The sequence below is a fragment of the Nicotiana tabacum genome, chromosome 7, assembly GCF_000715075.1.
Source record: "Nicotiana tabacum cultivar K326 chromosome 7, ASM71507v2, whole genome shotgun sequence".
In the NCBI taxonomy this organism is placed as follows: Eukaryota; Viridiplantae; Streptophyta; class Magnoliopsida; order Solanales; family Solanaceae; genus Nicotiana; species Nicotiana tabacum.
The window spans coordinates 2865598-2882308 of record NC_134086.1 but is presented as its reverse complement, the minus strand read 5'-3'; the positions used below and the strand labels follow the sequence as shown (position 1 = coordinate 2882308).

The 16711-nt window shown below is 37.1% G+C and overlaps 2 protein-coding genes across 8 annotated transcripts in view; both read left to right on the top strand.

The window, feature by feature from the left end:
* LOC107774153 (histone-lysine N-methyltransferase ATX2) overlaps positions 1 to 16384 on the top strand; it is a 72879-nt gene extending 56495 nt beyond the window's left edge. For 4 of the 7 annotated variants that reach the window (XR_012711444.1, XR_012711446.1, XR_012711447.1 and 1 more), the window contains one exon: positions 463 to 4833. The gene's annotated coding sequence lies outside the window, so the exon portion shown is untranslated. Of the gene's footprint in view, positions 1 to 462; positions 4834 to 16172 lie in introns of those variants that run through there. The other 3 variants (XR_012711448.1, XR_012711445.1, XR_012711449.1) reach the window with 2 other exon arrangements.
* Positions 7531 to 13767, top strand: LOC107810248 (uncharacterized). The gene is made up of 6 exons (XM_075256822.1): positions 7531 to 7697; positions 7805 to 8179; positions 8266 to 8516; positions 8604 to 8662; positions 8814 to 8999; positions 13561 to 13767. The coding sequence occupies exons 1-6, from the start codon at positions 7531 to 7533 to the stop codon at positions 13765 to 13767; spliced, it is 1245 nt and encodes a 414-aa protein (XP_075112923.1).
* Positions 16385 to 16711: the final 327 nt, after the last annotated feature.

Below are 16711 nucleotides of genomic sequence, written 5' to 3'. Positions count from 1 at the left end.
ACCGACTATGCTGTATGAGACAGAGTATTGTCCAGTCAAGAATTCCCATGTCTAGAAGATGAAGGTGATAGAAATGAGAATGTTGAAATTTGGAATCTTGATATTCAAATTGAAATGGGAGAAGTAGCGTATTTCTGAGCTTGTTCCCTTTTTTGACTTCTCTATTTTGTTCAAATATGGTCTAATCTTTCCCTAGGTGCAATTTTAGTTTGGCCCTAAAGCTCCATCTTGTTAAAGTAATTTTATTTTCTGTGTCACTTGTCAAGTTTCTAAAAGGTGTATTACTTACTGTCATTTGGACAAATAAACACATAACAACCAGACTTCCTTTTGTTATATTATTCCCAAAAACTTTAGTTGCTGCATTCCCTGTTATCTAAATTTTACTTGGTTTTTGATTTGCTCTTTCCACATATTTATATCTTTATCCTTGTTCTGATTGCGATCAAACCTCATATGCAGTCTCAAGAATGTCCATTTTTAAAGCCATAGGATACGAAATCTGAACCAAATCACTGGAGCATGGTGCCTCAAATCTCTTCATATGGTCAGGTGAAGTATCACACTATTGTATCATCTATTCATCTATTGAACTCTTGTTCTGAAATGTGGTTTTGATAAATTATATAAATTGATTAGACATACATGTTATATTGAGAATTGTCTATAAGTGTTTCACATAAAAAATTTCACTAAATACATATAAAAAGTATAAAATACGGAGATTGGGATGTAAGATAGGTTTTCCATGCATTCACTTAATCTTATTTCCTGCTTTTTTTTTTGGGACATCAAAACATTGTGAAAAATCGCTCATTGTGCATTTATCAACAATGTGTGCTAGAGAAATCTCATCACTATGCAATTTTCCAGCGGCTATGAGTGATACCCAAGGTGCCTTTTTGTGTGTGTGTGTGAGAGAGTGTTGTGCTTCAATTAGCATGACCAAGAGGTTCACGATATTCCAGTAGAAAAATCCAGCGCAATTCGTTGGAGTGGCCATGGTTGCGCATGCGTTGAATAGTTAGTGACTTTTTCTATATCACACAACTCTCGTGCTGGACTATCTCTAATCGAATGTTTGACGGGCATTCCGGCTTGTGAGAACTCGGGTCGGTCGGTCCTCCATTTATCGAACCGGATGTATGGAAAATGAGGCCATCTTCACAACCTTCTCACTTCTATCTCTATGGTGGAATAAGGTAAGGCGGTTCACTTGAGTTGCTCAACCGTCCCTTGTCCGATGCTCATGAGCTTATTCATCGCAATTTGTAGATTAAGGTAATTGTTCCTCCATATTTTCACTTATCGTTTCCGATATTCTTAAGATTATTTGTGTCGTCTTTACCTAGGTGCTTTCCAGCCATTTTCGGCCCCCCAAACCATTTTCGGCCCCCCAAACACCACCTCTCTTAGGCGTACTAGTTGCTATTAGTCTACGACTTTGAGATTACCCATTTTCCAACCATTATTTTTGTTGATTAACATGATTTTAAGAGATTTGATTATATTTAGGAGATTGTTAATTTTCGCATGATTTCAAGAGATTTGATTTGATTACTGGATTGATAGTATAAATTTATTTTATTTCCTTAATTAACATTATGAGCTTTGTATATATTCCCTTGCTCATGAGACGTAAACAAACACAAAAACACTAGGTATTAGAGTCATTGTTGCCTTTTTGAGGTGAATTATCTCCCTCACAACACTAGGGTTTCATTTTTATCAAAGAGGTTGAATTTTCTCTCTTTTGATGACTGTTCGCAACACAAACTCCTTCTAATTAGTTTTAATTATGTACAATCAGGTACTACCTTTGCCTACTAGTTTTAATTTTTCTGTTCGCTAGAGTTAAGGTTCCGTCGAGAAAGATTTGATTTTCGGCGAGACAGAACGTTTCTGAGCAATTTTCTTCAGATTTCTTTCTAAGTAGGTAGAAAACATGGAGACATTTAAGGAGACAATTTCTGGAGAAATCTTATCTTCAGATGAAATGCAGCTTCTTCGTCGCCTCATAGCCAAACTTGACTGTTAATATTGCTACATCCAATTATATACAATCAAGTACTGCCTTTGCTGCTCACCTTAATCCAAGTGTTGATTCTTGTGCAAGTAGACATATGACATGCTCTTCTAAAGGCATTAGAAACTATTCTTCGTGTCTCAAAGAAGATAATGTTAAAATAGATTCTTTAACATTATCTCTGGAATAGATTCTGTCAAGTAGACACATGACATGTTCCAATGGTTTTTTAACACCTATCTCTGGAATAGATTCTGTCGTTTGTACTCCTAATATTAAACTATCATCCATACTCCATGTCCTTGAGTTCATTTTCAATCTTTTATCTGTTAGTGCCATTAGCAAAGCTCTAAACTATAAAATCGAGTTCTCTCACGATCATTGTATTTTTTAGGATCTTCAAACAGGGTAAATGATTGGCAGTGGTAGATCGCGTGATGACTTGAATTATATTAGATGGAATTCAAAATTTTGGTCAAGCCTTTTTTGGGAAAGTAAGGATGTCTACCAAGAAATAATAGAGGGCATAGACGGTTAGGACACCCATCATTCTTTATTTTGAAGAAGTTATATCCCGATTTCTTTTCAAGGACATAATTTGAATATTTGATTTTGCGATACATGTGAATATGGCCAGCATACTAGAAACACTTATTCTGTGAGTGATAATAAAAGCACAACTCCGTTTATGACTATTCATTCTAAATATGGGATCCTAGTGTTATTAAAAGCGCTTGCTTCTCGCTTTAAGCACTGAAGCGACGCGAGGCGCAGGGCTATCGCTTTTCTGCTACAAAAGCGACTCACATTTAAAAAGCACTTGCTTCTCGCGCTTAAGCGAGAAGCGCCTCGATGAAAAAGCGATAAAAAAGCGTGCTTAAGCGAGCAGAAGGCAGCTAGTTTTTTTTTAAAAAATTTTGGCAAATAAGCCATCTGTTAACAAATAAACTTGCGCTCTTCAACGACTTCTTCTCCAGCGAACTCCAGCGACGGCGAAGTCTCCAGTTCTCGGTAAGTTTCTTCAACGACTTCTTCTTCTTTCAATTTTTTCACTTTTTAAGTGCTGATTTTGTGCCCTAAACGACTTCTTCTTCTGTTCTACTTTGTGCTCTGTTTTATGCTTTATGCTCTGTTTTCTGGTTCGTGTGAATTAACTGTTATGTTTTTTTTGGTTGTTGATTGTAGTAAATTAAATTTGATTATTCAATGGCATCAAGCCAAAAAAAGAGTTCTTAATATGCTTAATATGTTATTTTTAATGAGTTCTTAGCCATTTATCTTTTGCCTATTTTTTTTTAATTTATGTGTTAAATTGCGCTTCACATGAAAAAAGTGCGCGCTTCGCTTCACGCTTCTCGCTTCGGTGAAGCGAGGCCTCGTTGCTTTTTTGCGCTTAACGCTTTCCAAAACACTGGGTCCTACTCAAATTATTTCTTTGTTTGGTAGTCGATGGTTTTTTACTTTCATTGATTGCTGCACTAGGATGACTTAAGTGTATTTGTTAAAAGATAAAAGTGAAGTTTTCTCTTGCTTTCAGTCATTTCATAAAATAATTTGTACTTAGTTTGATGCCAAAATAAAACTCTTGAGATCTGACAATGGCATCGAATACATGGATAAATGATTTGGTGCTTAGGTGGAGTCTAATGGGACAATCCATCAGACTATTTGTCCTTGCACTAGGGCATAAAATGGGGTTGCTGAAAGAAAACATATGCATTTGTTAGAAGGAGCAAGATCTCGTATGTTTAACATGCATCTATCATGCTATTCTAGTGGTTGTTTATCTTATCAATAAAATGCCACTTAAAATTATTATTTTTCATAGTCCTCTAGAAGCTTTAAAAGGTAAGAATGAATATACTATTCCTCCAAAGGTGTTTGAGTGTGCTTTCTTTGTCCACACTAGAAATTCTGGGAAACTTGATCCTAGAACACAGAAATGTTTCAAATGTTATCATCCTGCCTCTAGCAGATCTTTTGTTAGCATGTATGTTACCTCTCGAGAATTTGAGCCTTATTTCAGTATTACCTTATCACCTCTTCATGAGGAGAGCAGTAAGGAGGAAAAGGTGATTCTACCTAGTTTTATTACTGGACTAATTGATGACATTGTCATAGAGTGAAATTGGAGAAAGAATTCAGGAGGAGACTATTGGACGTTTGGATAAGCTTGATTTGAAAACTTACTCAAGGAGAAATAGAGCAGAAAAAGCCATCATGCAATCTACTGAAGCTGAATCTTCTTCTACTGGTGAGTTATCTACATTTCCTAATGAGTTAGATATGCCTATTGTTCACAGAAAAAGAGTCAAATCTTGCACCACCAAATACCTTTATCTAATTTTGTCTCCTATAATTTTTTATCTCCCTCCTATAGAGTTTTTGGCCGTTCTATTTCTTTTGTGTCTATTCCCTAGAACTGGAAGGCAACTTTTGCAGATCCTAAGTAGAAGCAAGCTATGATTGAAGAAATGAAGGTCTTGTAAAACATGAGACTTGGGAACTTGTCACTTCACCACCAGACAAGAAGTTGGTTAGCTGCAAATGAGTCTTCACTGTGAAGCACAAAGTTGATGGCTCGATTGAAAGATTCAAAGCAAGATTGGTGGCTAAGGGATTCACTCAGACTTATAGAGTGGATTATCAAGAGACATTTCCCTATATCACTAAGATGAACACTATTGGATATTTTTTTGTCTTGTGCAGCTAATCTTGGTTGAGACTTTCAACAGTTTCATGTAAATAATGCATTTCTTCGTGGAGATGTAGAAGAAGAAATATATGTGGAGATTTCTCCTTGATTAGATATTGCCCAAAGTCAAGGAATGGTATGTAGATTAAAGAAAACTTTGTACGAACTGAAGCAATCCGCAAAGCTTGATTTGACTAATTTTGCAAAGCAATAATCTCCTTTGGTTACGAACAAAGCATTGCTGATCACACCCTCTTCATAAGACATCAAACGTGTAAGCTCACTCTTCTCATAGTTTATTTTTATGACATAGTAACGATGGGAGATGGCAAAGAGGAGATGACCAATTGAAGAAGTTGCTGGCACATGAATTTGAGATCAAAGATCTAGGGAAATTGCAGTACTTCTTGGGAATTGAGGTTGCTAGATCAAAAAGAGCAATCTTTATTTCTCAAAGGAAGTATATTCTGGATCTCTTGAAAGAAACTTGTATTACAAGTTGCAGACCCGCATAATTTCTCATTGAAAGTAATCACGAGTTACAAAGCGGAGTTGGAGAGTCAGTTGACCAATCGCTCATTGCCCCTGAGTTCTATCTTGAATCGAGCAGTACCAAACAATAATAAGAATTGACAAATAAGTGTATTAGTTGTTAAGTAAAACATTATGAGTGAATTTGTTTATCTTTTTTCTTGAATTACATATATATATATTTTTTCCCTTCATTTTTTTACTAAAGCCCACATTTTAATTGCGTTTTGCGCTTAAAGCCCTAATAGACCTAAAACGCTTTTTAGAGCTTTTCGCTTTTGACAACACTGAGATCAAGTGCAGAGGCAGAATATGGTGCTATGACCCAAGGTGTTTGTGAATTGCTTTGGCCACAAAAACTACTAGAGGAATTGAGATTGTCTGAAAAAAGAAAACTTTTCTTGTATCGTGACATTAAGGCTGCCATTAGTATAATTCATAATCCAGTCCAACATGACCGAACAAAGCATGTAGAAATTTTTCAACACTTCATCAAAGAAAAAATGACAACTGGTGTCTTAGTTTGTTTTATGTGCCATCGGAAAAACAACTAGCTGATGTGTTTGCGAAAGATCTCAACTAGCGAACTTTTCATATGTTAAGTTGCAAGTTGGGCATGTGTGACATTTTAGCACCAACTGGAGAGGGAGTGTTGATTAGCGTGATTTCAGGAGATTCGACTATATTTAAGAGATTGTTGATTAGCATAATTTTAGAAAATTTGATTAAATTTGATTTGGTAGTTGGATTGATTGTATAGATTTTTTTCATTTCCTTGATTAACATTAGGAGCTTTGTATAAATTCCTTGCTCATGGGATGTAAACACACATAAAAATACAAAAAGCCTTCTTCTTCTCAAAATCTACAATTCTTTCGTTCTCTAACATATTGGAGGTGGAAATGAACCATTGTACTTGTTAAGTTATTAGTAAGTTTCATTGCTCCTGACCAGTGATTAAAAAAGCGCTTGCTTCCTCGCTTAAAGCGAGAAGCGAGGCGAAGCGTGAAGGGCAGCGCTTTAGGTAGGTGAAGCGACTCAGGTAAGAAAAAACGACCGCTTCTTTGTAAAAAGCGAGAAGCGGTGAAGCGAGAAGAAACGTTAGAAGCGTCCGCTTCTCTGTTTAAAATACCCAACCCCTATTTTATTAAAAGCGAGGTTTTAAACACTGTCTGGACTTCTTCAATAGCAGCGAGACTAGGGTTGTTCTTCAACAACAACAGCGATTTTTTCTTCTCTTCTTCATCTACTTCTGATTTCTGAAATAATCTCAGAGCATCAACTAGTGTTGTTCTTCTTCTTCTTCAACAATACATCAGCGACTTTTTCTGATTTTCAACAGGTATGTTCTGCACTTTTGATTTCCATTCTTCTTCTTTTTCTTTTTCTTTCTAAACGTTCAAAAAGCAGCGAAATGCTGGCAAATTTTTTTTTACCTTCGGTTGTTTCTCAGAAAATTTCTGCCCAATTTTTATATCCTTTATTCTTATTCTTATTGCCTTTCTTATGTGTTATGTAGTTGTTCTTTTAATGGCGCCAAAAGAAGATAGGAAAGACTCAGGTTGGGCTTACTCTTCAAGAGTTAGCGAGACCAACAAGATGGCCATTAGATGTCTTTTTTGTGATAAGATTTCAAATGGGGGAATCTATCGTCAAAAAGTGCATCTAATCGGTGTGATCCAAATGTCGTATTTTGTCCTAAAGTTTCGGGGCATGTGAAGGAAGAATTGAAAGCATACCTTAAAAAAGAGAGGTAAAGACTCGAATAATTCATGAACAAGAACTTTATAATTTTGATGATGACGATGATGAAACAGAAGAAGGTGACGATGCTTCGTCGCTTCCACCAAAATCACAAAAGCGGGGAAGGATGCTTCCACCAATGTCTTCTAGTTGTGGATCTACTGGCAAGACCAAAGGTCCTATGGATTGTTATTTCCCGCCAAAATTTGGAGATAAGGGAGGAAAAAGTGACAATCCTCAAATTGATGCCAAAGCGATTTTGAGGGATCGTACAGTTATAAAGTTTGCACGGTGGATGTATGATGCAGGTCTTCCTTTTAATTGTGTTAATTATACTGACACTTTTTCTGCTTTTATTGAAGTCGTTGGCCAATATGGTCCAGGAGTGAAACCTCCAACTTATTATGAAGTTAGAGGGCCATATCTAAAAAAAGAGGTGGCAGAGGTGAACAAAATCGTGGAGGACCACAAAGTAGAATGAAACAAGTTTGACTGTTCCATTATGATGGATAAGTGAACGACGAGAAATGGAAAAATGATCATCAATCTCTTGGTGAATTCTCCTAAGGGAAGCCTGTTTCCTGAGTCCGTTGATGCAAGCGACTCTTCGACGGATTCAACCAAAATGTACTCCTTGTTCAAGAGTACAATAGACTTTATTGGAGCAGAAAATGTTAGTTCAAATTTTCACGGACAACGCCAGTGAAAATGTTAAAGCTGGTGATTTGATGTCTGCTGGGTACCCGCATATCTATTGGACTCCGTATGCAGCACATTCCATTAATTTGATCTTCGGTGACATTTTCAAGGAAAGACCATTTAGTAGTCTTTAATCAGGCAATTAGAGTGCATTCCTATATTGTTCAAAGGCCTTTGTTATTGAATATGATGAAGAGATTCACTAAACAAAGAAGCTTGGTGAAACCTACAAAGACAAGATTTGCTACTACTTTCTTGACTTTGCATAGGATGTATGAGCAAAAAAGCAATTTGAAGAAGTTGTTTGTTTCAGATCAGTACACTAACAGTGCCTATGGAAGGGAAGCTCGAAGGAGAAAATCTGCAGATATTATACTTTCTCCTTCATTCTGGAATAATGTGGTTCATGCATTGAAGATTAGTGGTCCTTTAGTTAAAGTGCTCCATTTGGTGGATGGGGAGCAAAGGCCACCAATAGGCTACCTGTACAAAGCAATAGATAGGGCAAAAGAGGCTATTCTTTTAGTGATCAAAGAAAATATAAAAGAGACTTTGAGCTCATAGATAAAAGGTGGGATAGTAAGCTTCATAGCCCTTTGCATGCAACTGGACTTGTTTTGAAACCGGAATTGTTTTATGACAATGAAGAGAGGATTCTAGAAGATGAACCTTTGTGGAATGGATACTATGAATGTATTGAGAAGTTGATACCTGAAGAATCTGTGCAAGATAAAGTAACAGAGCAATTTAGCATTTATAGGAATGCTGAGCAACTTTTTGGAAAAAACATGGCGATTAGACAAAGAAAGACGAAGTCACCAGGTGAACGAGTGCTTATATGTTGTTTTATAGTTAATAAGTTATTTCTTTATCAATATTATGTTTTGAAAATTTGTTCTACTTCTACAGTTGAATGGTGGAAGCAATATGGTCATTCCACTCCAGATTTACAAAAGTTTGCCATCAAGGTTCTAAGTCTCTAACATGTAGCTCATCCGGGTGTGAAAGGAATTGGAGCGTGTTTGAGCATGTAAGAACTAGGAAGAAAGATTTAGTATATTGAGATAATTAAATTATATCTCAATTGTCCTAATCTTACTAACTACTTATTATTTGCAGATTCATACCAAAAAGAGGAACAAACTAACCTTGAGGCGTCTCAATGATCTAGTCTTCATTAAATACAATAGAATATTGAGGCGTCGTTACAACGCTTGCAATGTAATTGATCCAATTAGTTTGGACAACATCGATGATGCTAACGAATGGATAACTGGAGTTCCGGAAGATCATGTAGATGAAGAAGTATTTGAGGATACTTCTGATTTCACTTGAGGTGATGTTGCGAAGGCGCGTGGAATTGGGGAGAGGATTTATGGTTTGAGGGGGAGTACCTCAACTTCAAGTTCACAGAGGAAGGGAAAAGAGGCAGCTACTTTGTCCCTAGTTGATGAAGAAGAAGAAGTTGAAGAAGATGGCGAACAATATAATAATGATAGTGGAATACAAGAATTTGACAATCTTGTAGAAGAATATGATGCTCATTTTGTGTTTTAATTGATGTTACTCTTTAGTTTTTTAATTGAAGTATTGAATATTTGCTTACAATTACATGTGTTGTCTATGTAGTATTTATTTTATTTTATTTTTAATTCCGCTTCACTTACAAAAAGCGAGCGCTTCGCTTCTCGCTTCACGCTCTTCACAACACTGCTACTGACAATTTTTTAGAAATTAGTCTCTTTTCAATAATTTTTTTTTTGGGCTAGGTTCCTATATAGTTCTTTAATAAGTCCATTCTCTCTCATTCTTAGTGACATTTTTCTTTGATTTGTCGTTTCCTTTCCAATTGGTCAGCTTTATTTTGAGCTCTCTTAATTTTAACAACTATACAATTTGCATATTGTAATCATGGTTCCAAGAATATGGCGTTTGGACATTGAATTCCTCAAACTTTGTTTTGTGAGGATTTCGGTGGGATGTTTCGTTTAAAGAATATCGCATTTGGACAACGTCCTTCAAGGTTCTTTGTTAAGTTTTGGAATTGGAAAAGGCATGTAAACCCTCTTGAAATTGTCTCCTATTTGCAATTACACATTTTTTCTTTACGGGGTCCTATGACCCGCTTGGACTATTTTAAAGTGAAATTATTTACCCCTTAAATGTCGAGGTGGCAAAGAGTGAAATACACTCTTCATGAGAGAGTGAGAAGCAAATATATATACCTCACAGCCACCCCCACCTACACATCCCCAACATCTGCCATGGCTTCCGGATACCTATCATCAAAATATAACCCAACTAGCAAAAGGAACAATCCAGCTAGAAAAATTTCTTCCGCCAGTAGGCCTTCGCTAAAATATTTCTCCGGCCACAGTAAAGCTTATTTCCTTCCTCTTTTTGTTTTTTCTTCAACTTTCTTTCGAGTCTCAAAAATCTAACTAATGCTATTTTGTCCTACAAAATCAAACCAAAACGCTATTTTTCTTGGGGTGTGTTTGGTATGATGGAATATGTTTTCCACGAAAAATATTTTGCTAAAAAATATTTTCCTGGAAAACAAGTGGCTTTCTTACTTATTTCCTAGTGTTTGGTTAATAAGGAAAAAATATATTCTAAAGAGCACCTTATATAGTTTAGGCAAGCACTATAATCCTGGACTCACACCTTAGACCTCAACATCTGACCCCCGACCCCGACCCTTAACTCAAACGTCGAACCCAACCACAATCCCCTACCTAAACCCGAAAACCAACCTGAACTCGTCCCGAGCTTGGACCCTGGCATTGAACCCTGATCACGATCCCTAACCCCAACACCCAATTTTGACCACGATCCTTAATTTGATTCTAGATCCACACCCTTATCCCTATCCCTAATAGCGATCACAATCCCTAACTCTGACCTGAACCTCGCTCTCTGCCTCGATCCCTAATCTCGGTCACGATCCTTGACCTTGATTGTAGACCCCCAACCTGAACCGAACCTCGATCGTGGGCCTCGACCTTGAACTGTACCTCGATAGTGGATCTTGACCCCAACCTGGCCTCGACGTCAAACCTCAACCCTTACCATGGTCCTCAACCGCAACCCCGATCCTAGAGTCGAACACGAACATCGACACCCAACTTTGGTAGCTGACCCCAAACTTGACCTTGTCCCGACACCCGGTCCCTTATTTTGACAATGTCCCCCCCCCCCCCCCCCCCCCGACCTTTGTGTTTTGGTTAACGAAGTCTAAGACGAGCAGGGGAGGGGTGGCAGGAGTTGGTGGATCAGGGGCGGAGGGAAAGGGGCCGAGGGTGGTTTGGTGATGGTAGTGAAGGTAGATTTGCTATTGAGAGGGAGGTGGCTCGGGGTATAGAGTTCGAGAGTTGTCGAGGTATGGATGGGTCGAGGATAGGCGGGGTGAGATCGTGTGCAAGGTGATCAGTCAGGTTCTAGGGGCTAGCCGTGCCAAGGGCGTGGATTGGAGGATGTCAGTAGGGGTGAGAATGATTGAAAGAGAGTATTGAAAAATATTTTATCTTCTTTTGGTAGGGAAGTCATTTTCCTCTTGTTCATCAAGAAAATTATTTTTATAACATTTAAGCCAGCCAAACTTGAAAAATATTTTCTGTAAAATACCAAACACACCATTAATCAATTGCTTTTTTAGTTTCTTTTGTTTTACTAATAGTGCGAAAGAAATGTGCTATCAAGGGCTTGTAATCTTAGAAAAGTGAGTATTCAAGGACAAATGATTGACTTGTCTTAAACTAACTAGTGTGAGTTTAGCAATTTGAAAATCTAAAGTGCTTTTGGAACATTAGAAGTTGTTAAATGATATTGGTTTCTTGAGCAAAGCTCTTCACCGTCCTCTAGCATTCTTCGGGTCTTTATGCAAACTAGAAAAATTAACTTTATCAAATACAAGGTTTGCTTAGAGTGAGGCGATTAGATTGCGGGGCAATTGGAATGTCTTGAGGTCCTAAAGTTGGCAAACATCATTCAATAGGGCGACCTGATATTCAAAGATTGGAGGTTTTAACCAACTAAAAAAGTATTGCAGATTGAAAGAGCAAACCTCAAATATTTGAAGGTTGCAAATCTCCAATTTCAAAGACTTAAATACCTTGTCCTAAATCATGTGATATGCTTGAGGTTGTACTAATTGAGCTGGTTAATGTCAGTAACCTTTAAGAGATGGTTAAGAAATGGCACCGGAGAACACAAACAAGGTGATAAAACTATCTAACGGAAAGCAGGAAATGCATGAAGAACACATGCAAAAAGCAAATCTAGAATGGAAATAGAAGATACGAAAAAGAAGAGCTAGGCTCTACAGAGTTTCAAATTCATGCTCACTACCCCCCCCCCCCCCCCCCCCCCCCCCCCCCCGCCAAAAAAAAAAAAAATTCTGATGCAACGCCACACAACAAATTTGAAAAAGGTCATGTCATTCGAATACATTGTTTTGAGATGATTTGTCTTTGTTATGGTTTTTGCCAAGTGTATATCGATAAAATCTGTAGCCATCATTCCTAAAGAATAGGAAGTCCCACAACCAAAAGTGGGGTTGATACCTAAACTCGAAGGGCGGTTTTTTGTGCCAGTTGCCTTAGGTTAATTTAATATAGGAATCAGATTGAAGTCTTAAAGGCCACCAGTAGTGGTCCAAGTTTCCATTTGATAGGCGCCTTTTGGGATAAAAATTCAAGTTGACAAAACAATGAGTCCCAAAAGCCTTGAGGTAGTCCAGAGAGGTTTGGGCAAGGCGAACAATACCTGTCATGTGGGACCTTGGCCATGATAGAAAGAGGTTGCATCTATACCTATATGATATGTGCGCTTCATTCGACAGAATGTCCATATTTGTATCTTTCATTATTATTTAATTCCTCAAAATATATATACAGATTCATGAAATTTCATTATCGATTAGCAATTTTTTCCTCTTAAACTTGTGATCAAGCGTACTTTGCTCAATATAATTGAGCGGTATTCTTAGTCTACTATGATATGAAACCGAGAGCATATTGTATAGGCTTCATTACTGTGATATATAATGGGTCCTTGTTAGTCATTGTCATGGTCTAAGTCCAATGTGGCGGGTATTGTCCTTATTGGCCCGACTCCTCTGTGCCATCTTAAGGCTTTTGGGCTTCAAATTTTGTCCCTTCGGCTGGATCCCTTTAGGTCATCTCAAGGCTTTTGGCATTTGTCATAGCCCAAGTCCAATATGACAACTATTTTTGCTTTGATACGATCCTTTGAGCTATCTCCAGGCTTTGAGTGTCATGATTTTTGTACTATTGCGCCTTTAACCCAAAAGTCGCCTACCAAGTGGAGACCTTGGCTGTTATTTATGGCTATTAACCCTTCCACTGATTCTGATGTGGGAATATCCCAAGGCAAGTGTCACAACGACCCCTCTACCCCGACCCTCGAGTTCAAGTGTTAGCACCCCTTTGGCGGCGATACTTTCTAATCTTTACGGATAATGGATAAATTGTCTGCTGAGTAGGGCTGTGCATGGATCGGATTTAGCACATTTCGGATTGAAATTTCGGATTTCGGATTCCACAAAATGCTATCCGAATCCGATCCGAATTATATCGGATTGGATTGGATTTTAAAGTTCGGATCGGTTAATTTCGGATCGGATTGTACTTATTATTAAGGACTTTTTCTTTTATTCTTTTTTGCGTTTTCCATTCCTGGTTAGGCAAACAAATTTGGTGGTTAGGCAACTTACTAAGTCATTCCAATCCAAATTATGGTAAGACATGAAGGCTTTATGATGAAGCACACTGTAAAGGAGTTCTTTGATACTCAATCCAGGCTTGTTTCTTTCATTGAAGACCTCTTAGGCTAACTTGTTCAGAAAGCTAGAGGTAGCCAACTAGCCATGACTGAGAATTCAGGGAAACAAGCCAATGAAGAGATGATGAAAAATACCATGGAATACATTATGGAAAAAATGTCTTTAGATTCTTCCTCCCACAGCAAATTGGTCTCATTCATTGATCTGAACGAAGACAACAAAGGGGAAAGTGATGAAGAAGAAGAGGAGAACGAGAAAATGAAATAAGATTATACCTAACCCTAAAACTAAAATTAGTATTTATACTTCCCCTAATAAATTCGGGTTTTGGATCGGATCGGGTTCAAACTATACAAATCCGAAAATTCGAAATTTTAATAAACCAAATCCGAATCCGATCCAAATATCCGAAATCTGAAATTGAGCAGATCGGTTCGGATTTCGGATATCCGATCCAAATGCACAGCCCTACTGCTGAGCATGAATATCTAGACATATAGTTTGTGATATTGAAGATTTAGAACATCGATTGACCTTTTTCAAATTACACCGTGTGACGTTGCAATCAATTGTTTCGGGGAGGGGCGTAATATAGTGAGAATGAAGTTGAACTCTTTAGAGCTTGACCCTTTTTTTTTTTGTCTTTGATTTTTGTTCTAGAGTTGCTTTTTGCAATGCATCTCTTGTTTCCTATGTGGGATAGTAAATTTGATCTCCTTCTTTGCGTTCTCCGACGTCGTATTTTGAAGGCTAGCTACATCAGCCAACTTAATTGGTACAACCACAAGTTCATCGCATGATTTAAGAACAAGGTACTTAAGTTTTTGAAATTGAAGTTTTACAACCGTATATCTTTCCTTTTCATTCGATAACACTTTAAGCTGGTTAAAACCCCAGTTTATTTGCCTCACTCCAAACAAATCTTGTTTTTGATAAAGTTAATTTTTTCAGATTGCGTAGATTACTGAAGAATGCTAGAGGAAGGTGAAGAATTTTGCTTATTAAACCAATATCATTCAACTACTTTAAATGTCTCAAAGCACTTAGATTTTCCAAACTGCTGAACCCATCCTAGTTAATTAAAATTCAGTCATTTGCCCTTGAATACTCACTTTTCTAACAAAGTAAATTTCTTCGGCTTGCATAGAGACAAGCAGGGGCGTATCTAGGGAGGGTTCCATGGGACACGTGAACCCATGTTCCCCTCCATAGTAATGCTATATTTTTTCAAAAATACTTAAATATATGTGTGCACCCAAACTCAAAGTATCATATGATGCGATGATTATTAGATGCATCTCTTTGAGTGAGTTGTAAGTTCAAATCTCATGTCAATCTTATTTTACTTTTTTTAGAACTAGGCGCCCATAGTAGATGAACATGTCAGGTGTCTCTTTTTGCGTATTAATTAAGTACCTTTTCTTTTTTTTTCTTTCTTTCTTTGTTTGATTTATTCTTTTAAAATTTCACGCATTGAAATTCCTATTATTCTTTTGTTACCATAAAATTTTATATGATAATATGAAATGTGCATATTAAAACTAGTACCAGTGAATGATGTAGCTTATAGTCAATGGATTCAACTGATCCCAACATTTTCGATAGAGTATAGAATATAGATATAGATGTAAGAAAATTACAATATAAATATTAAATCTGAACTTATAATTCTAAAAGTATAATGAATGCAGTAGTAGATCTAAAGATTGAATCACTAAAATTTATATTCTGGATCCACCGCTTCATAATGGTGCACCCATCCTCCCAAATTCCTGGATCTGCCTCTGGTCAGACACGGAGAATGTTGGGAGGGAGGTGAAGAACATTGCTCATATTGTTCATTAGCTTCAAAAGTTCATCAGACAAGATACTTCTATGAATCATGAAAGTGTAAGATACGTTGACAGTTTATAAAAATGATCATCGAGGCTCTCAGTGGTCTACGAAATACATGTTCGGTGCATTCAATTTGTATTCATCAAATGGAAAGGCTTGATTTGTCGTGTGAATAGGATACATTATAAATGTAATATAGAATAGTGTGTATAAGTGTCTCACATCAGGTGATGTAACCATATAAATTGGAAAGTGTGAATCTAAAATGATTCAAGCGTAAGACGGTATCTTTGCTCATACTTTCAATCTATTCTTGTGTTTATCTTCTCACATTCAAATTATCAGTTGGCCGTGTTTATGTAGAATCCATTTCATATTCAAAAAGAAAATTCTGGCCAACTCGAGAAGATTGTATGAAAAGAATTGAGTGATGTTGTATTCAGAGGCAGAGCTAGGATTTGAAGTTATTGGGTTCGGGATACTAATCTTTTTGTGTTATTGGGTTCTAAAGTAAGAATTTGTACCAATTCAATAAATTTCTTAAGGCAAATATAGAGTTTGGACTAAAGCTATTGAGTTAGGCCGAACCCGTTGTCGAAGCTCTAGCTCCGCCCCTGGTTGTATTGTGTTGTCTGGCAGATAATCAAGAACTGAATTAGCTTTCAGATTGTTAGTCAAAACTGTAACTAAAGTAGCTTACCAGTTAATCAGGAAGATTCATGTGTAGCTATTAGCTAATATCAATGTCTCTATTTATTTAATTGTGTACAGCTTGTTATATTAGTTGATCTGTAAAATGATTAGTTCACTAATTTTGCAACATTGATATCTTGCAGTAGAATGTTTGGCTGTTCTAAAGTAATTAAAACGAACTTCAGCCTTCAACATGCTAATAAAATTGAGAGGACTGACAATTTGCAAGCAGGGGCGAACTTCCGCTATACCGAGAGGGGTCACTGGCATCTGTAAAGTTTGGCAAAATTTTTATGTATACATGTATATGTCTTTAGAAAATAGTGATATATTAGTAGTGGGCATCCTATATATAAAGCAGATTTTGGTTGAACCCAAAAGTGCATCCTCGACCTTTAAATCCTGGGTCCGTCTCTGCTTGAAAGAGTGATCCAGAATATTGGAAAGAAGAATAGTAGAAGTTGGACTCCCACAACTTTGACTAGTAAAAAACTACTCCATTATACAATTTATAAGTGATGATCTGAAGAGTATTGGATTTGCTGATTTACAGTGTTGTTTGTGTATGATTACCATGACGTTACTTAGGCACTTGTTCTGGTTGCTAGCAGGATGGATCTAGCTTAAAAGTTACAGAGTTTACGTGAATTCACTAGCTTTTGTCTAGACTCGTATATGTATT